This window comes from Syngnathus leptorhynchus, chromosome 3 (assembly GCF_054491065.1).
Source record: "Syngnathus leptorhynchus isolate UIUO chromosome 3, UIUO_Slep, whole genome shotgun sequence".
Taxonomy (NCBI): Eukaryota; Metazoa; Chordata; class Actinopteri; order Syngnathiformes; family Syngnathidae; genus Syngnathus; species Syngnathus leptorhynchus.
The window spans coordinates 5,872,661-5,894,614 of record NC_141197.1 but is presented as its reverse complement, the minus strand read 5'-3'; the positions used below and the strand labels follow the sequence as shown (position 1 = coordinate 5,894,614).

Here is a 21,954-nt window from a genome sequence, read left to right as displayed (position 1 = left end):
AACACAAAATCATAAAGGAGTATCGATAGATGGTCATTTATTAGCAATTGCGTTGCCAAAACACCCAGAAACCGAATGACAGTTGCGATTAGGAAGAATGCAGCTGTGGATATCTGAAATGGCTTTTTTGGCATTGCTTTGCCATCCCTGGAAAGATGTGGTGTTGATGATTATAGTTGTGAATAAGAAAAATGTTGTTACGGATATCTGAAATGCTTCTTGATGACTAGGCAAACCTGAAAATTACACGTCTGGAACAGATAACCAGTTTATCAGCTGGAAAGAACATGCAGTACCTTTTCCCCAGGCAGTTTTTTAATGTGAATATTTACCATTATGTTGGTGCTTACCGAGTTTATTATCAAGGTAATGGCAAAAGAACATACTTTTCTCCAGGCTGTTCTGAAACACTCTAGCATGACCATAAGTAAATTGTGGTAGAAAGCACGCATATAGACAACTGCTATGTAAACCAAAATGGAAGCTCCCGTCAATATCGTGCCATTCTACGACTCTCAGGTGATGGGATTATATATTTTATTTTTTATTGCTTTTGTATTTTAGAATTGAAGTTGCCATTTTTTTGTTGATAAAAAATCACACCTGTAGAAACTATTTAAGTGATGGGAGCCTCACGGTGGAGCACAGGTTAGCATGTCCGCCTCAAGGTTCTGAGGTGCATGGTTCAATTCCAGCTCTGGCCTTCCTGTGTTCCTCCTGAAATGCTCAAAAACTCCCCTGTAATTGCTGCCTTCGCAAGCCAAAACTTGACATTAATATAGTTATGGCATCAAAAGAGCTCTCTACCGTATTGGCCCGAATATAAGACGATGTTTTTTTGCATTAAAATAAGACTGAAAAAGTGGGGGTCGTCTTACATTTGGGGTCTAGACATTATAACCATTCGCAAGGCTAGATGGCGCCAGATATTTTTAAAGTGAAGTTACGTCACCGTGGCTTAAATCTCACATGAGTTACCTCAGCTTATCGCGATTGTTGGAGCTTGTGCGCAGCTGTAAGTTAAAGGCTGCAGGTATCGACTGAGTATGTTGCTGTGATTGTGTGCGTCTTTGACACAAAGTGAGGATATACATTTCATTGTTACTAGTGTCCACTTTTGTGCCGTTTGTCTGATCGCGGTTTGCTTCGTGTGCGTGCCGTTTGATTGACAGCTCCGGCGCGCTCCTTTAAGTTCGCCTCGCATCATACGAGTAACCGTTACGCAGCGGCACGGCAACTAACGGTCGCCAGCAAATGTATTTTATTGTCTCGATCAATGCCTTATGTTTGATGTGTGGCCGAGAGTATTTCATTTATGGTTATTTTTTTTTGCCAATAATTCAGTAAAGCAATCAAAACTGAACCACGACTTCCCTCCTGTGTTCTGACCGACACCCGGGGGCGAAAAGAGCATAACCATCCGAGCAAATTCCCTATACAGTCCTCAGGCTCCCCAACAGTAGCGGTAGCAATTTTCTTTATTTTATTGCAATATTTTTCCTTATTCAGATTTGTTTCAAGACTACAGTTAGTTAGACTTCACTTTGAGGGTTAATGCAGTTATTGCAATTTTGTTGTTTTATCACAGTAGATTGGTTTATTTACATTTCAAAACCCAGAAGCCATTCAGTTACAAATGTGATTGCACTTTAGTTTACATATTTAAATGTTCAGATATTAAGATATGATAGACAGTTTTTGCATATAAAAATTACATTTGGTTTTCAAAAAGTCTTTTTTCAAACTTGAGTCTTGAAAAATAGGGGGTCGTCATATAATTGGGGTCGTCTTATATTCGGGCCAGTACGGTATATGATATTCTGGTCGACATATAGCGCCTTCTAGTGGTGACAAGAAATGCCATATTTACATTTTAATGTACTGCCATGCACACCTCGAACGGAGAAGACGATCATGCTTTACGTTGAATGTTGTGACTTTTTGGCAGAGGGTGAGCCCATTTGGGTATCACAATTCTATGATTCCAAAAGCTGCTCCAACTTGACCAAATAAGTCAATTTTCTCAAAATTTTACAAATTTGATGAGAGACTAGTCTCAATTGTCATCTACAGTTGTTTTTTTCAATGTCACCTACTGGCTAAATGAAGAACCCGTATTATTCTTTGATTTTTATTTAAATGTCATATGTGTTTGGAAGACAGTTTAGCCAGTCATGTTAAAACACAATATTCGCAAGTTTGTGCTAAATACCGTTGCCATGGCAATTTGCTGTTTGCCAAGAAAACAAACTGATAGGTTGTCTAAATCTTTACCAAACACATCAGACCTGGCAAAATAATCAATATTTTGTGAGTTTACTGTGGGGGGTTTTACCAAGGTAAAGCCAATTGTACATTTCACCAAGATCTATGAGAGGTTGTAAGACTATGTAACAGCACCAGTCTTACAAAACAGTCTCTTGCAGCCATATTCCAAGTCTCATCCTGACTTCACCAGAATATTTTGTTTATTGGACGATGAGTTTTTTCTTTGGGTAACCAGGATTACGCAACTGAAGCATTAAAACATCTTTAATGGCACTTTGGGGCAGAGTAAATACAAAAACAGGAATCCCAAGTGTGAATCAACAAGTGTACTAGAGCCTTAAGAAATTGAGGATATGAACACAACTTACTGAACAAGAACACAAAATACAAAGTTTCACATCAAGACAGATCTGTCAAATTTTAGCTCTTGTGAAAGGCAAATGCTGAAAGCTTCGAAGACGGATCCATTGCTTTCTTCTTCTTGGCATTGTTTTCCTTTGCTTCTGCCTGACCAATTTCATCTTCTACACTGCCGCCTGCTTCACTTCGTTTTCTTTTCTTCAGGTCCATCACGTCATCAGCCAGGCCTTTTGCTCGCTCAGTCAATGCCTGAATGAAAATTGGCATACACATGTTAATTATAAGGGCACACCAAAGGGGGAAGTGTGCATCTGTTTGGACGCAAGCTCCATGATAATGAGTGAACACACGCAGCAACACTTGGGCATGCAGTTGGAAATTGCATCCTGTCATGTATAATCACAATTGACAGGTTGCATCTCTTCAGGCCCACTGGCTCTCGTCGGCTTCTTGCTCACATCGCTCCTCCTTTCTCTTTGAGCAAAGACAAAAAGAAAGCACTTTCCTGAAGGTAAAAGCCCATTGAGCCTAGGATGAATCATCAGGCCTGATGACAGGACCAACACTCCACGCACACTTCACTTGCAGATGTATTCAAAGCAGCACACGTTACTTGAAGTGACCACGCCTCACGATTGAATTTTAAAGGGATTCGCTATTCAAAAAGATATATTCCCGTCTGTGGGTGAGCAGCTTTTGCATGAAGGCCACTCAGGAGTTTGCATGCAATTACAACGATACCAAATAAACGACTTATTTTTTGGTTTTATCCAGTTATCAAATTGAGCATTGCTTGTTTAATCTATCTAGTAGGGATGCGCACCTTCACCCCTGAAGATACTACATTTTGACTCAACACGATGCCATGTCATATCAAGGTAGCACAAAGTACTATATTGTGATCCAACACACACACACACACACACACACACACACACACACACACACACACACACACACACACACACACACACACACACACACACACACACACACACACACACACACACACACACACACACACACACACACACACACACACACACACACACACACACATTTTAAAAAGCCTGTGTAACAGTCACAAAGGAAAAACTGAATTAGTCAAATCTATGTATTATGTCTACCAGTGGTTCTTAAGCTGGGTTTGATCGAACCCTAGGGGATTCGGCAGAGCCTCCTCTGCGGAGCTACGAACACACCTGATTTATCGTTTAATGTAAATCCGAACTGGTCTCACAAAGGCAACAGCAGAAGTCGCACTGATTTGCAGGTATGCAATTTGTGTGCGAGTTCATGCATTGTGGTGGTTTTGTTCTTTGAGGTGATGTTCATGCATGGCTCATTTTGTGCACCAGTAAAAAACATTAATGTCTTGAATATGAAATTTATTTATTTATTTTTCACAAAAGAGGGTTTCGGTGAATGCGCATATGAAACTGGTGGGGTTCGGTACCTCCAACAAGGTAAAGAACCACTAAAATGTGCTTACATTTTTGTAGATACAGAACATTTTTTTTTTTTTTTTAAATAATAATTTTTAATCATTTTCAAGATACTGAAAAATCCACTGAGCAGCACTGTCTTGTAAGAGCACGCTGTTAGTTGGCGCTCCAATTATTTTAATAATAGAACTCAATGTGTTAAGCATGATGACTTATGGTCTGATGTTTTGACAGTTACTCAGGGTGTACCACAAGGGTCTATTGTTGGACCACTTCGTTTTACAATATATGTATTAATCATGTGGGACAGAATGTAAGGCAAGTTGTCATTTTTACACTGATGACGGGACAGTGTATTCTTTTGTGACTGCCATTAACTATTTACAAAATACATTTAATGTAATTTGTGATAGTGAAAATGTCCCTGAACACAAGCAAATGAAAGTGAGTATTAGAAAGTTTTCTAATAATAAAGTTAAGCAACAGAATATTCCTCCCATCGCTACGCCCGACGATATTTTCACTGCTTTAAAATATTTGGCATCTTAATTGATGAGTTTTTGTCTATAAAACCTCGCGTTGATGCCCTTGTCAATAAGTTACAACTGAAGTTGAGTTTCTATGTTAGAAACAAATGTAGTTTTTCTTTCCATGCAAGAAAGAGACTTGCTGCTGTAACATTTCTTCCATAGACCTTTTATACATGCATGCCCCAACCAAGGCACTACATATTCTTTCTTTCATGCCTCTACACTTTATAACAAACTGCAGTTTGCGAACTGATCATTGTGAACTGTATTCCCGGCTTGGTTGGTCTGCCTTGTTGACCCGCCGGCTGACACACTGGTACAAATTTATATATAAAGGATTAGTAGGTTTGCTCCCACCATACTTTCGCATTATTATGCTCGTCATTCCCAGGATTTGTGTACACAAGTGCCCCTAAGTGTCAGGACACAGAAAGGACAGATGTCTTTTCAATATTGTTATATTTCAATAATATTCACACTGACTGGAACTCTCTGCAAAGCACAATAAAACTATCAAATCTTGAAACTTTATCCCAGTTTCACTAGACTCTGAAGGTCTTGGAATCATATTCTGCTGCATCTGCTGCTTTTCATAAATGTCTCTCTTAATCAAACGCTTTTTAAAAAATCATCTACTGTTCTTATTCTTTGGCTTTTAATGTTTACTTGTAATTATTTTCTTGGGTTGTGGTGTTGTCTCTTGGCCAGGACTTCCTTGTAAAAGAGATCTGTGGATCTCAATGAGATTGTCCTGATTAACTAAAGGTTAATGAAACATTAAAAAAATAAAACAATTGTAAAATAAATGTCTAGACAATAAATTACCAGATGAAACTCGCCTGTGGCATTGTATGAGGAGAAAGCAACATGTTAGTGGCCTAACAATCAGTGGAAATAGAAAATGCAAATCTGCTTTTTAACACCAGAGACAAAAATGTCTGTATCGACATGAAACAAAGTAGCAGAGTACTGGTACCCAAACAAGAGCTGCAAAAGTGCCTGAAAACAGAAATTTGGCATGGCCAACTGCCTCTATGTCCCTCAGAGTAATCATGAGATCAATGATTTGTGGCTTCACTGCCATCACACATTCAATCGGGTTCCCAGGCAACACGCATACTCCCCCCCCCCCCACCACCACCACCACCACCACCACCACTTCCTCCCCCTTCTGTATGAAGCATCGTCCAGCTGCCAACTAAATGAATGCAAGGTCACGACTGGGTTACTTGCTCTCTACACCTATAATGTCACGTCTAAACACTGGCAAAAAAAAACATCAACACAATTGATCTTGATGAATGTGCATCAGAAAATATGACGTGGGGGGTTTTCGGCCATAATATACAAAAGTTCCATGTGCAATAAAAAGCCAAATTTTCACACAGATTGTTGTTAGTGCCAAATAAACATTGCAGTGTTGAGTTTGGTTTTTTTAATTATTAGCCAGTCGATTTTTCAACAATTAAATCATCCAATCATTTTCATAACCACTTATCCTCACGAGGGTCGCGGGTGTGCTGGACCCTATCCCAGCTGTCATCAAGCACAAAATATTCAATCACGAGGAACAATTCAAAAAGAAAATAAGGACAAACTCTTGTAATGCCCTCATTGGCCACAACATGCTCCCCAAAGAAATCAGGACAATTGAGAGGGTGAAACACTTTCAACACTTCCCAAATATTTAATGTAATGTTTCCTCCTGCTCTTCTTCCGATTTTAATCTGGAAGCCAACTGAACCGTAACCCCAGGGGTTGGAGTGAAGCTGTGGAGTACTTCAAGTGAGGAAGTAACTCCAACAACCATTCACACTCGCAATCACACCTACGGGCAATCTGGAGTGGCCAGTCGCCCCTGCCATGCATGTTTCTGGCAACCCCCCCATATATATTTCTGCCATTCTTAAGAGTCACCAAAGATTCTATGCTCAACAAAAGTTTTTAAAATGTAATCCACAACATGCAATATTTAGTAGGTGTTTCATACCAGTCGCTCCTCTGCTGAAAGATTCCTGAAGATTCCCATGGCCTCTTTGATGATGTCCATTTCCTCCAGGTTAGGGTGGTCTGCTATGATGTTCTTCCTGTTCTCTTCCAACCACAACTGGAAGCCTGTTGTTGGTCTAACGGTCAGCAAAAGCCTCAAATGAGAACAAAATCTTCTCCCATTTGTTCTTAGTTTGTTGCTGCAATGTGAATTACTGAATAATTACTGTAAATGTACATAAAACACATTACACGACGCCTCTAAAGATCTCAATGTTCAACTGGCGTAATCTTCTTTGGCATTTACTGTGTGACTATCAAAATAAATGACTAGCTTTGAATGTGAAAGATGGAAGGAAATGAGACTTTTGAAAAGTCTGGAGTCAAAGTTCAGCATCCCTTATAGGGATGCTGAACTTTGTACAAGGTGACATCTTGTACCTCTTCGTTTCAGCATTGTCGACTGGTGAGGGAGAAGTTGGGAGATCAGCATGTTTCTGTTGATTATCTCTGTTCTCCATGATCTCCTCTGTCTTCTTATTGACTGTCTTTACACTCATCTGCAGGAGAGTGGACTGAGCCTGGGTGAAAAATTCATACACAAGATATCGTAAGTCTTCAATTATTTCTATTGTTCTGTGTTTGATAGAAACAATATCATCATGCAAAAGATACCAATCCGCATTGCGCCAATGCACGTTCATAAACTTACACATGTACAGTATGCGTGCTTCACGAGTGGTTCTTACAGAAACCTCCGCTACCATTTTCGCCTCATTGAACTGTCCACTACGATAAGGAGGCTTGAAATTATACCTAATAGTACCTTTGCCTTTGCTCGAGTGGGGAGTGGTTTGAGGACCGGGCTTTTATTCGACTTCCCTGCAGATGCAGTTAGCGAAGCCGACTTCCTGCTGGACGTCATGTTGTCCAGGATGTTTGTCACACGAGGATGACAAGACACAGGAGAGGATTTCCCAGAACCAAGAACCTGCAAGAATCCCGTCAAAAACTTTAGTCGGTATCGATTGATTAACATACCTAACCAGTTATTTGTTTAAAATATGTACACAACTCACCTTGAAAGGGTTTGAGCGCCCAATGCTGCTAGCTGCAAAAGCAAATAACACTTACAGTAAAACACTCAACACGGAATTGCTGCCATTTCTCGATTCCACTATCAACATGGTCACAACCACACTGCTGTTCCATCAAATGATACCAGAATTCTGACTATTTCTTCTGATTTACCTATAGAGATCACATTCTCTATGTATCGTGCAGGCTCCTCACATTTGCTACATTTGCGACTCATCTTAGGGAAGCGAAACAACCTCGTAATAATTCTTCCATCCATACCCTGTCTTTTGGTTTGATTCATTAAAATCGCAAATAGCGGGTGCTAAATGGCATGTTCAATCACTGACAGATTGCTGGCAAGAGGTGTAAAGGTGGTGGAGACCACAACATTTAAAAGAGCGGTTTGACTTTTAAGTAGCTCGGATAGTTTCTCGGGTCTGACAATTAATCGTCGAACCGATTAAATCAGACAATTATGGCCCTGCAAAGATCAGCCTAAATACAGAGTCATCCATTTGGTCAATGTTAACCATTCACAGCAGTTGTACACAAGCAACACTGGTCTCATTATGCATTACATGTAGATCTATAACCTTGAGTCCTTAAAAATGAATCATAAAATGTATTGATAAAACCTTTCTGTCATTCATCGGTGTTGCCCTTTCACAATTTGTTGGCTCAAATTTACATTGAGTTCATTTCAAATCTAAACATACAGACTTTCTGTTGACGACTCATTCATCAATGTTACCCTTTCACAATTTGTTGACTCATATTTACATTGAGATCATTTCAAATGTAAATATACAGACAGTTGATTGAGGACAAACCTTGCTCACCGAGAGGGGCTATTTGCTTTGAAGGCGATCCTGGAACTTTGGCAAATGGGTTTAGACCTGCAGAATCAGACATGAGCAATTAGTATGAAATAACTGGCAGCCATAATGAGAACATATGTAAAGCAAGCTTGGAGGAGACTGACACTTTGGGGCTTTGGCTCCATCTTTAGGTTCTATTATCTGTGGGTCCTCTTGCTCCTCAAGCTCTTGGCTCCGCTCATCCTCCAGTGTTTCTCTGCAGTGATGCTTTGCTTTGACCTCAGTCTGGTCATAACTGTCATGATTACATGATTGTACATTAAGTCAGTATATCACATCTCTATCTCGATCAAATGTACGTAAGTGACGACGGCACTCTGCAGCGATATCTTACGAGAAAGATCACATTGCTTCATGTGTTGGAATTACCCCGATGGAGTCCGCCTAATGTCTGAGTATTCCGTCTCCTCCTGCTCCTCCTGAATTTGGCTGGCTTTTTCCAGAGCAACCTGATTGAGCCGTTGCGCGAGTGCCACGCGTCTGGACCTCGACGCGTATCGAATGGCCAGCGTCACCACGTTTTGAGTCATGAGTTCCGCCAACTCAACGCAACGAAACTCTCTTTCCAACTTACATGACAACTAGAAGAAGCAAAGTTCAAGGAATCAGTCAGGACGACAGAGAACCATAGCACAAAATTAGACTGAAACTGACTGCAAACATCTTCATCAGCAGCTCCTGCTGCTCTTTCTGTGACTGACTCTGTCCAACCTCATCCACTTCATAGCCGCTGGAGGACAGGAAGCTGTAGTGGTTGTGGAAGAGCATGGAACGCCAGAACTGTTCCTGAAGGATTAGATAAGAAAAATGGGTATCTCAAATCCAAAATTCTATATTGCACTTCCAGTCAATCAGAAAATGCAGATCAGAGAAGAAAATGGAGCTTTGTCTGTTTCAAATATGCATAATCAATAACAAAAAAAACACACGGGGAGCAAAATGAAAGATTTGATATAGGACAGCTGGATTGAATGAAAAGAAACATTACGATAACTGTACAATGTTACCTCCATCTGTCCTTTCTCAGTGGTTGTTTGACATAGAGGCAACTTGAAAGGCAGGATGGCCACAGCCGGTCTGGGCAGGGTAGGGGGATATCTCGAGCCTTTACAAGGTATGCACCTGAAAAAAAGATTTGGAATATTTATTAAACTGTACTGTATAGGTGTGTTAAATTTAGCCCCCGACTACCCCTCCATTGTGGTGAATACAAAAGCAAACGTGCATTTCTAACTTGACAAACAACTGACAAGACATAGCAGTCAAATCGATCATACAAATATCATTATGAAAATGTTTTAAAGAAGTAGCCAGGAGCCTATTCTGACAAGTGTTCCAATTAAAAACTGCCGCCTAGCAAACCTCAAACTAGAAAACATGTTCCATCATGACGATACTGGAAGCAACCTGTTCCCACCTGTTTTCGTTGGTGCACGATTGATAGTGTGCAATTTCCTGCTTACATATTTGTTTGTTTGTTGCTATTGTATGCAAGCTTGGAAGCTAATAAAATTGATTCTCAAATTGAGCACATCTAGTGTATGTGCTATACATTTGTAGCATTTTATTACGATTCGTTTACTACAAGAACCGAGATTGCTGTTATTTAATCCATCAGATGACAAGAGATTTCTTAGAGATGAACACCCGGAATAATTTTTATCCATGGACTCACCTGAGTTGCTGAGGGTTCTCATGAACACCAACTACCCAGTAGTGGTCTGATTTGCTTTTGCACGTCTCTCTCGTGTTGCACACTGGTGTCCAAGTCAAGCCCAGGGAGCGGTTCAGCATTCGTACTACCCCATCAGAATCCACGTAACATGGGGTACCTGAAAATATACCACCAGGCTGACATCTTTAAAATCCTCAAATTAAAACAAAACAAAAAAAAAGGCATAGAGGGCATATAGTTTTGTTGATTACTTAGTTCTATCCACCTAGAGGATGGGATTTTTTTACTGTGGACGTGAATATTTTTCTTAAAACTGGTTGAAGTATTTTAATGTTTAGTAGGGTTCTCTAAAAATTCAAATGATCAAAGAAATGTAGTTAGTACCTTCAGCAGTAAATCCAAGCCAACATAGATAAGATTTGTGAGAAATTGGGAGAGGTTCCCCATTGATGATTTGCCTTCGGTTCCGACCAAACTGCAGGAGTTGTACAGCCAGTGCCTGCTCCCCGTCGAAACCGGTCCCTGGTGATTTAAAATGACACAAAGAATCAAGTATGCACTTTTCAATGCTTCACCAACCTGTGAAGTATTTTTTATTGAAGCAGGGGTATAATGATAAATTATTATTATCATCATTATTATACAGCAGATTTGGCCACAATACCCGAAATCACATAGTGTGGCAATTTAAATTATGTATTCAGTACAACTGGTACGTCTTACAGCGTATTGCTTAGTAGAACTGAATGGCTTGCGGCAACGTGTCGTGGACTCATAGCCGCAAAGATGTTGCGGCATTTTAAATCGGGGAATGAAAAGACGTCTTCCTGACAATGAGTAAAGACAACAGCAGTCAAGTAAGCAAGGCAACGTAACTCCTCTCTTTTTACGGTTAGGCTACCCATTCTGTGGTTAATTTCGTATGGAACACAAGTGAAAATCTTGCACAATGCCGAATTAACGCGTGCCCAGATCTTCGATACAGTCAGTACGCAATTGCGTTGTAAACTAGGGTTTATTGTTAACATTTTAATGTTGTTTTGAAAGGTAGTAGTTGAGAAACATCAGCTGACTAGCGTTTCGATTAGCCTGTGCAACTTAAGTCTGTGCAATTGAATCAACAGGGGAGAGAGCGTGAGAGAGGAAAAGGTGTTTTGTTGTCAACGTTTTGCTGTGGTTTCGAACGTTTTAGTAGATGACAACCATCAGCTGTGTGTGTGTGTGTGTGTGTGTGTGTGTGTGTGTGTGTGTGTGTGTGTGTGTGTGTGTGTGTGCATGCATGCGTGCGTACCTCTGTGGTATACAATGAGCAACTGCTCTCCATGTCCTGCCATGCAAACGACAGCTCCCGGGAGACTGAAGATTTCTCTCTGAACTCCTCCGATGGAGAATAGCCTGACCATGAGTGCGTCGGTGGCGACAGCCGCCCAGCCTTGACCAAGACACAATGCTTTTGCGTCCTCCCCCTTGGGCAAATCAAGCATCCACTCCTTGTTGGTGTCCCATGATGAGAAGTGAAGGCAGTGTATTTTACTAAGAATGCAAAGAAACAATGTTTAAATTGCTATGAAAGCATGTGGAAATTTATTGTGGTCACGGCCCGGACTGTGGGGGCTGACATATAATTGCTGATCACCATTTGACTGGACACCGGTGGGCATACCTTGCTAGCTCATCTGAGCTGGGGCAGGCTAGGAGCACGGCCTCCTGGGAAACATCAGCCATTGTGTGCCCAAGCGTGTTGGTGAAGTGCATGGTGTGGTGCACAGCCGTGTCGTGAAACTCTACATCGATGGCATTGTCCTGCTCGTCATTGTAGCCTCTAACTGTCCCTACAGAGTTCCACATCTGAAGGAAAGTTGGCATTAGAAACCCACTTTTGTTAAACTGCAACTGAAACTGATTTCACAAACTGTGAGGCATGAACAGTTAAAAAAATGCCTCATTGTAAACTACCATAAAGCGGTGAGTGAGGTGGATAGGAGTGGAGCCTGGTTGAAAAGCTTTTTGGGGTGGCGTTGGTTGCGGCCCTTCATAGACCGGGCGCAAGGCCGCAGGCAGAGGCGCTGCAGTCATCACGGCACTGTCGGCATCATCGTCATCTCCAAATTTAGCTGGCCTTAACGAGCCTGAATCTGTGGAGTGACATGACAATGGAAATAATAATAATATACTAACACGACAAAGTTTGTGTAAGCATTGCCCACAACCAGCAGTCCAGGGTGTTCATCTAATATTTTAGACTAGTGAAAGGTGTGTTCTGTGCTACAATCGAGTTCTGGCCCTATGGGTGGTGACGTCACCCAAATTTGTGCAGCAAATTTTATTTATCAACCTTTGCAAATACAGTACTTAAGTCATAATTACACTATATTTTTTCTTTACCTTCTAGTCTATGATTATAAAACAATCAGATGGAAAAAAAAAAAGTATGGTAAATAAGCCTAACTTCTTGTTCCGCAAACCAGTCATAACTTTAAACGACTAAAATCTCACGTTTTAATTCACCTCTATTCATTGTGTCACCAGGCACCAAGGCAACACTCACCAAGTGAATTTTCATCATCCAGTATGGCTCCTCTTCTGTTCTTCACCCGCCCTGTTGCAGGTATGACAAAATCGTCATCGTCGTCCTCCTCATCTTCATTGACCGCACTGAATGTTTTTTTAGCAGGGGAGTTAGTATCACTCAATCCTTCATCCATGACCCGGTCATCATCTTCATCAAATAGATCTTCGTAGCCTTTCTCTCCTTTTTCTGCAGTCATCTGATGAAAAGCCAAAAGACGTTAGGCGTAGCACCATAACAACTAATAACAGGTCATTTTAAAACTGTGTATATTTGTGGGTGATGTAGGGTAAAAAAGCAAGTAATTGACGCCTGCGCCAAAATAGTTGATCAAGATTATGTTGGACTTCGCCCCATCTTGTGGCATCAATAAGCAATCCAAAATATTTTGGGTCCTCTTCAGTTTTTATCCACCACAAATAGCAGAGGAACACTTCATTTGTTCAAATTCACGTTATCTTATGCAGAGCCCTTGTAGTAATAATGAAAGTCATTGTAACTCAACAGTTTCTTGTGATAGGTATGACACAAAATTTAAACACAATACTAAGCGTAGTTTCTGTTGACAATCGAAATAAATGTTTAGACACAACAGAGTGCTACCTTAGAAGAGGTAGTTTTAGACCCAGATGCACTGAAACCCTCCAGCAGACCCAGGCAGCCCTCATTGTCTGTGTAAGCAATATGTTTGCCGGATGGGTGCCAGGCTAAATCGCACACCGTGAAGCCCTTCTCGTGCTTCTGCCTGCGGAGTAAACAAAGCAACTTGAACAAAACTGTCATCCTTTATTATAATATTGAAATGACTTCAAATAGGAAAGAAATATCCTTTTTGTATTAATGTTGTATTAAATTTTTTCCCAGAAATGACAAGATTCCACAAATATTACATACCGCTCAACACACAGTTTGCTTTCGATGTCCCACACTGTTATGAACCCCCCAACGCTGGCAGCAGCAAGGAAGTTTCCACACGGAGACCATGCTGCCACATTGATTGGCTGAAAGCAAAAACAGTCAACATTGTAAAGAAGTATCAAATTTACCTCCTGGCAAATATTCAAGCCATAAATTAGAGATTTGTGGCAGTACTGCATCAAGACTGTACCATGGAATTATATTAGCTATTATCATTTTGTTTGCAAATATTCCGGTTTGTAATGACAAATTACTGATGTCGGGTAATGGCTTACATAAAAATGAAAAAAATAAAGACTTCAATGACTTGTATAAACAGTGTCATACCAAAATGATTACATGTACAGTACTCAAGAATGGATTTCTCCCCATCAACGTAGTCAAAGCTTCACTAGACAGTCCAAAAGATGGAATAACCAGATCAGGGCCTACATCAACAAATATTGGTTGAAACTATATGCCACCTCCTCCATATTTATAGTTTAACAACAAAATGCATAGGTAAATTGTATTTTTAGTGCCAACAATATACTGTTTAGTATTCTCCAAATTACTTTGTTACATTTTTTTTAATCCGTGTAGAGGCACACCACCACTCTATAAAAGAAAAAACAAACCAAAACAACTGTGTCAAACTCACCTGAGTCAGCAGATCATCAGACAGGGTGCTCACATGATTCCAGGAGCCTCTCTCATACAGGTGAACTTTGGTCTCCACGGGAACTGCCAAAAACTGATGACAGATAATGTGCATACATCAATTAGATAAGCCAGGAAAACGATACAAAATGGACAGTTTGGTCACTTAACCTTTGCTGTGTGAGATTGCCAGGCCAGGCGACATAATGATTTTGCATTGCTGACGTCATTAGTTTTCTTCAGCAGAGGCCAGCTGATCACCTGAGCCTGAATTTGTGACCAAAATCCAATCAGACAAACCAGGCGCAGTATGAAACAACATTATGCAGACAAGTGTTTGGCTTTGACGTACCTGCTCCTCAATATTCCACACAACGACTGAGCCATCGCAGCTAGCAGACGCCTGGTAAAAGAAGCATTTGGTAGAAATTAATGGTTCCAGGTTTTCTTGATATACACACCCGCACGGGGTTGTCTTGTCAAGGCCTGAGGTTCAAGGCTAACGACGCAGTTACGTAAAGAATGAGACTTTGGGTTTTTTCTTTCAAATTAACACATTAATATTAAAGGCCACAAAATCGCAAATCAAATTCAGTCAAAAATCTGTTATACGAGATTGTTGCATTATGTACAAATTAAAAACATTTTTAAATCAGGAAAATGCTATATTTTGCATTACACAGCTTTAAAAGAAATAATCACAATCCACACTAATTTTGATTGCTATTAAAATTCCAGGGCGGCACGGTGGGGCACTGGTTAGCATGTCCGCCTCACAGTTTGGAGGGTGCGGTTTTGATTCCACCTCCGGCCCTCCCTGTGTGGAGTTTGCATGTTCTCCCCGTGCATGTGTCAGTTTTCTCCAGGCACTCTGGTTTCCTCCCACATACCAAAAACATGCTTGGTAGGCCGATTGAACATTTCAAATTGCCCCTAGGTTTGAGTGTGAATTCGAGTGCGGATGGTTGCTTGTCTCCATGTGCCCTGCGATTGGCTGGCAACCGGTTCAGGGTGTCCCCCACCTATTGCCTGATGGCTGCTGGGATAGGCTCCAGCACGCCCGCAACCCCCCGTGGGGACAAGCGGAATAGAAAATGGAGGGATGGATTAAAATCCCAATTAAATTAAAAAGATGATTTATTCATTTGAAAACGTGGTATTTCATCAAGTACCAAAACTCAACTACTCAGAAACACTGAATTCTTGAACACTCTATCCTTTTTAAATAAAGTAGAAAATTACCTTGTGAAATGAAATTACACAAACAACACGCTGTATTCAGAGTACTTTCACAATGTCGGAAACTGGCACACACACATTGTGCTATTTGGCATATTACAAATTTTTCTTTAACTACGATTTCTTAGGATCATGAGAAGCTAAAATCGAAATCACAATTCCGATTACTTGGACAGCCCTATTTTATACTGATAGAAGTATGTCAACAGTGAGGACAGCTATGGCAAGGTGAGATACTATGCCGGAAACTGGCACACACATTGTGCTATTTGGCATATTACAAATTTTTCTTAAACTATGATTTCTTAGGATCATGAGAAGCTACAATCGAAATCCCAATTTCGATTACTTGGACAGCCCTATTTTACTGATAGAAGTGTGTCAACAGTGAGGACAGCTATGGCAAGGTGAGGTACAATGCAGTGGAAAATAATCTTTAAAGATGTTTTGGAACAAATGGTAAATATATTTTGATGGTCCGGTGGTCTACTTCAACTATTACTCAAGTTTAAAAATGTGCATTCTTGTTCTTCATAATGAAATACATGGCATAAATGTACCTACCAGAAACTCATCTTTAGGGTCAAAGGTGACACTGAGGACTGGGGCTTCATGGCCCCGGAAGGTTTTCTGCTGGCTGCTGTCTGATACTTCCACCACTTTAACCAAAAAGTCACTGAAGCAAAGAGAGAACTGACAAATCAGTACATGCACACTGGGTACTTGCAGTCAAAATGGTCAGCACAAACAAGAGGCATGTCAGCTGAAGACAATTCTGATTTACGTCAACGTCAAACAGATGCCTATTTCTTAAAATCAATATAATAACAAGAAAAAAACATTGTGAAAATGCCACCATCAATAAAGCCCCGCGCCCTCCACAAATCAATTCCGGTAACAGGCAGACATCTCCAATCACCACTAATCATAAACCAATCTATATGCTGCTCCGTCAGTCTGTGTGCCGGAAATGTGATTCAAGCACGTCAATGTATGAGGGTCATCTGTGTGAGATAATAATCTTCAACATAAAAACATCATTGTCCGGTCAGTCATAAATGCGCTCAAAACCGAGTTCAACTGATGTAGCACGCAAGGATTCTTTCCTAGCTGTCAAACATGTGCATGGTTTGACAAAGTCAAGGTGACGTATGCTCATCTTTCAGCTGTTTCGGGGTATGTCTAGGTGAAAAGCTGAGAAGGGAATATGAAGAAAAACAATAATGTGACAATCTCGATTAAAATATTTTGTGTTGCTGCTGAGCTTGCTCAGCGACAGCAAAATGAATGAATCTATGTTGATTGTTTTTTTATTCATCAAAAAGGGTGCAGTAAGACGCGTGATTTCGGAAAACATTTCAATTGATTTTAGAGAGGAGAGGCTTGGAGAAGCTTGATACCATAAGCAATTAATTAAGACGTTTAACATGGAGAAATAGTCAACTAACCTAAGTCACTTAAATCAACCATAATAATAAGATCTCTGCATTAATTTTTGGAATTGCTTATCTCGATTAGTGTCACAGCAGAGGCTGATCAAAAGTCAATCTCTAAGCAGGACATTCTTCACACTACAGACAAATATGAGGCGTTAGCAAAATGTGTAACTTAACTTTAATACATAAGTGATTGTGAATAATTATCTTTACCATCATTTGAGCATGGGAAAATGAAGACAACTTCAAACCATGTAAGTACTTGTGTTGTCAAATTACGATATTGAATTCAGCCACCACATGAGGCAGATGCAGTGATGGAGGAGGCAGATAAATATAGCATTGTTCTGAGCTGCTGTCTTCATGACGTAGGTTATGCGAATGACGCAGAGGACGCACTGATACCCAGTTTGAACAACCAGAGCGCCTGAAACTCAAGATGAATCTACAAAATCTGATTAGAATCTAATTTTACGCCACCACTACATGGTTTGAATCTTACTTTAGGAAAAAAAATAAACAGTAGTTTATTTATGTTATTCTGCTCTTCATACATCAGAAAGTAATTCTGGATAAATTCTACTTGTGATAAAAAATGGATTTGGGATATTTAATGGCCAGGCCGAAATCGCAGTTTCCTGCAAGTTAAGGCTGCGGACAAGCAAACGTATGGTGACAAACAATGTGGAACCTTAATGCCATTTCAAGTAATACTGGTTTCGATATTTCTTGCTCTGCAAGATTCATTGACAAGCAGCTTGTTCTGCGGGTCCAAAAATGTATTGTCGTACAGTTATGTCTGATTTGTATACAACGGAGTAAAACCACCCAAATGCTCTCAATTACTGCCCCTTATTTGCTCTGACCTAAATAAATGAATGACTGTTCATTTTTATAAAAATCAAGGTTTTAGTTCATGTTCTCAAACAATAAAAGCATTTCAAATTCTACATTGTGCGTCGCCAACTAAAATATCAATGTTTCTGTTATAATTAATGGTCTCTAAGTGTTCTGAAATAAAAACATACAGCCTGTGTCAAATTATAATTTCACTGAATGGATACTTTGACACAGGGATGAGCAACTAATGGCCGCACATTGATTGGCTAATTAATTAATTAAAAATATCTACAAATCCCAAAATGTGTGTGTGTGTGTGTGTGTGTGTGTGTATATACATATATATATATATATATATATATATATATATATATATATATATATATATATATATATATATATATATAGGACATAAACATTTGTAATAAATTACATGTAAGAGAAAATACAGCACTGTGTCTTTTGATATATATATCAATTTATATATATCAATATTTGATATATATAAATTGTATATCAAAAATATATCAATTTATATATATCAATATTTGATATATATATCTATATATATATAGATATATATCTATATATTATATAGATTATATCTATTATATATAGATTAACCGCAAGTTTAATCATTACAAGACCCCATTCCTGGCTATATATATATATATATATATATATATATATATATATATATATATATATATATATATATATATAAATGATAAACATTTGTGAGAAAAGTGCATTGCCTGTAGAGAAACCTAAAAAGTTGGGGCGCACAGATCGATCGGCCAGATCGCTATCGAGCTATTGTGAAGTTAGCTCGAGTATGATATGTGCACTAATGATAAAATATGTAAAAGCAGGTAAATTAAAACACTCGAAGTGCTTGGAAAATGTGTCAAAAAAGAAGGTTACATCATTTAAGGTGTATTTTCACACCTGGAGCCGACAGCAACTTTGGATCCACTGGAGTTGAACGTGACGTGTGTGGCGTTGGTAGTGAACCGGGTAAGGATGCCATCCGGATCACCATCAGGAAACGTGTGAATCTGCACGGTGTTATTGGAACTTGCTGTCACGAGCTTGCCATTCTGAAAATAGAACATGGGTCAGCTGATCAAAATTGTTTGATGAAAAGCAACCACAATAGACTTTTTACAGCATATTGAAAATGATCATTTGGAAAATTAGCAACCTTGAGTGCCAATGAATAAGCTTTTTCGCCAACAGTGATGAACCTTGGATCGTCATCATCCAGATTCTCCCATATCCGAACATCACCATCGTGTCCACAGGTCACAATGAACCTGAGAAGAATCAGAAGTGAAGCTTTTATGCTGTGGGGACTGCAATTGGTCAAAATGGAAAATCTTCTTTTTAACCATGCTAAAAAAAAAAAGTTCCTACTGAGCTTTTTCATTTATTCTTTAGGTTGATGCTCACCTTGCTTAAGGAAACAGAGCAATGAAATAAACACATCTGGTATTTTCCTGTGTCAAATTTTTGAGTAAGAAGACAAAAACAAAAGTTGTCTTGTATATTTTCTTGCGTGAAATTTATTTTGGCTACCATCATTTGCAGCATGCAAATGTTGTCAAAATTGACGAATTGGGATTGACAACAAAGCAACAACAAGTAGTAACAGTGCTACATAAATTTGAGACCTGTAGTTCGAACTAAAAAATGTGAAAGGTCAAACAAATGTGTGGATAAGTTTTCAAATGAGTAATGTCACATCGCGTTTGCCGTAATTTTATGATATATAATACGTAAGTAAAGATGACTTACTTCCCAGTGTCATCGAAGCAGACTTCTGTGTGTCCCTCTGAATGCCCGTAACGCATAGGCTTCCTTTCACAAGGCATTTTGACAAACTAATAGATGAGACAAGGAGGAAAACAATCAAAATCTTGTTGATTTATTATGATAGATAGCACGTTACTGTCCATAACATTTTGTTACGGTTCCCCGCTGTTGCTTCAGAGTTAAGCTAACAAAGAAGCCCGGGCAAACAAAAGTCAAGCGAATATACAGCAAATTCAACATAATAAAACCTTATTTAGGATCATCCTTTGATGATCAGACTTGATCGATTAACGTTTTCGGGAAACTTACAACTCTGCCTGAAGACTACTCAATGTTGATCTACGTCTCCTGAATCTCCCGCGTTTCGTTGTACACAGGAAACCGGCATCGAAAGTCCCGCCAACTACGTGATGACGTACTATCAAACACGCCCACTTTGTTAAAGCGACGCAGAGCCGGAAGTACCAAAAGGTGTTTTTTTTTTTTAAAGAATCTTCATTGTAGGTTAGAGAACCAAATTAGACAACAATTATTCTTTGCATATGTCAGACAATCTACGTATTGCCAGAAGGAGCATCATATATAGGTCCGAAGTGCACATATGAAATATAAATACAAATAAATATAAGGTACAAATATTCAATCACTTTATCCACATTATGTTTTATAATTAGAACAATGTGCAATTTGAAAGTCATACTTGTCACTGAAGATAACTTCTTGTAATGTAAGATAGCTAAACAAACCAGAGTGAATTTTTAACATATTTGTGGATCATAAATTTATGATAGTTCCAAATATATTTCAGTAAACCAAGATACACCACAAATCATTGAGAATTGGAATTTTTGCAATCTGTTCTTATGTGATTTAATTTAATGTCAGAGCCAGACAAAACTTTTCATTTCGTTGAATTCAAGTCACAATTGACGTGTATATTATTGATATATGTACTGTGAAAAGGTCGGAGGCAGGCACTACAGATTTTTTTCTTCAAATGTAAAAAGTCACACCTGTGTCAACATCGTCCATGATGAGTGAATTCTAAGATATTCACTCATCATTTGCAAATACCATTGTGGTTGTAGAAGCTGGTGAGCATGGTTGCTGCTGAAATGAGCAAGTTTCACGTGTACCTTTTTTTTCTTCACATTCACTCGTTTTTGCCTGCAGTTTGGAGTAGTAGCAGTAGTAATAGTAGCAAGGTATGAGAAATTACTCTTCACCCAAATGTTGTGACCTCTCCTTCACAGTCTATCAAAGGAATTGTTTGCTCCAATAATACGAATTCTGCCAGCACAAAAGAGATTGCATCTCATTTGAGAGCAACCTGCATGAGATGGGTTGTGTCTGTTTCTATGGGTGGGTTAACATAGACCACCGTTTCACACCTGTGGCCCAACAAAAGGGGTCAATCAAGTCATCTCCCTGATTCACATGAACTCAAACCCTCTAATTACATACTGATCACAGATGCTTTAGTCGTCATTTAGGAAAACAGAAGATAGAATAAAAAAATATGCCAAAATGAAGTAGATAAACAGTAGATTTACATCATAGCCGGACATTTACGTCATCACGATGGAAGATTAGAGGCTCGCTTCCCCTTGGCCCTGTCCGAATACCTGCACCACACAAAGTGTACAGAGTTGACACATCAATATTATTGCACAGCTGTACCGGTCAAAGTCCCGCTGCCCTTTCCTGCAGTACATCACAACAAAACCAGACAAGTTTGACATTAAGTTTTGGGTGGCTTGTTATTTGAAATCCAAATACGTATATTTGAAAAGTCTTCCAAGTGGGGGGAGACTGTCTGACCATGTGGTGATGAAGCTGATGTGTTATGAATGTGAATGCGCTATGAAATCAACTTACATTTGAAATAATTTCTTATTTATTAGGTGTTTTCAACCACTGGAGCCACAATGACCGCATATATATTACCCAAAGGGAAGAAGCATGGTGGGGACTGAGGAGACCCGTAAAAGGAAGCCAAACTCCGTCACCTTGTACGGCACCACGAAGTGCGGCGTGGACGAGATGGATCAGATGGTGCGAGGGTACAGTATGTGTGCAGGAACACGACGATGATCAGTCAAAGTGTTTTACATGATCGACATGACGGCACTGAATGCACACGGAGTGTATCGAGCATGTACGGGGCGGCAGGAGAGATGGATGGACTTCCTGGTGGACTTTGCAAGATACGTGGCTGCAAAGAATGTGGGCAAGGAAGGATGGCTTCAGCAATCGTCTCCCACACTGAGCCC

General features: G+C 39.6%; 1 protein-coding gene across 2 annotated transcripts; it reads right to left on the bottom strand.

The window, feature by feature from the left end:
- Window positions 1-2,173: 2,173 nt before the first annotated feature.
- On the bottom strand, window positions 2,174-20,122 carry wdhd1 (WD repeat and HMG-box DNA binding protein 1). 2 transcript variants are annotated; one of them, XM_085908360.1, is made up of 26 exons: window positions 19,991-20,122; window positions 19,664-19,749; window positions 19,071-19,182; window positions 18,815-18,966; window positions 16,155-16,266; window positions 14,704-14,754; window positions 14,523-14,618; window positions 14,353-14,445; window positions 13,689-13,795; window positions 13,398-13,539; window positions 12,774-12,993; window positions 12,182-12,360; window positions 11,889-12,073; window positions 11,517-11,758; window positions 10,610-10,747; window positions 10,226-10,382; window positions 9,558-9,672; window positions 9,205-9,336; window positions 8,920-9,131; window positions 8,655-8,785; window positions 8,503-8,568; window positions 7,672-7,703; window positions 7,419-7,583; window positions 7,034-7,173; window positions 6,594-6,729; window positions 2,174-2,877 (listed from the first exon to the last, which is right to left on the bottom strand). In XM_085908360.1, the coding sequence occupies exons 2-26, from the start codon at window positions 19,738-19,740 to the stop codon at window positions 2,689-2,691; spliced, it is 3,381 nt and encodes a 1,126-aa protein (XP_085764486.1). In that variant the 5' UTR covers window positions 19,741-19,749; window positions 19,991-20,122; the 3' UTR covers window positions 2,174-2,688. The 2 variants fall into 2 exon arrangements, with proteins under 2 accessions (XP_085764486.1, XP_085764487.1); XM_085908361.1 differs by having other exon boundaries at window positions 8,512-8,568.
- Between the last annotated feature and the right edge of the window lie 1,832 nt (window positions 20,123-21,954).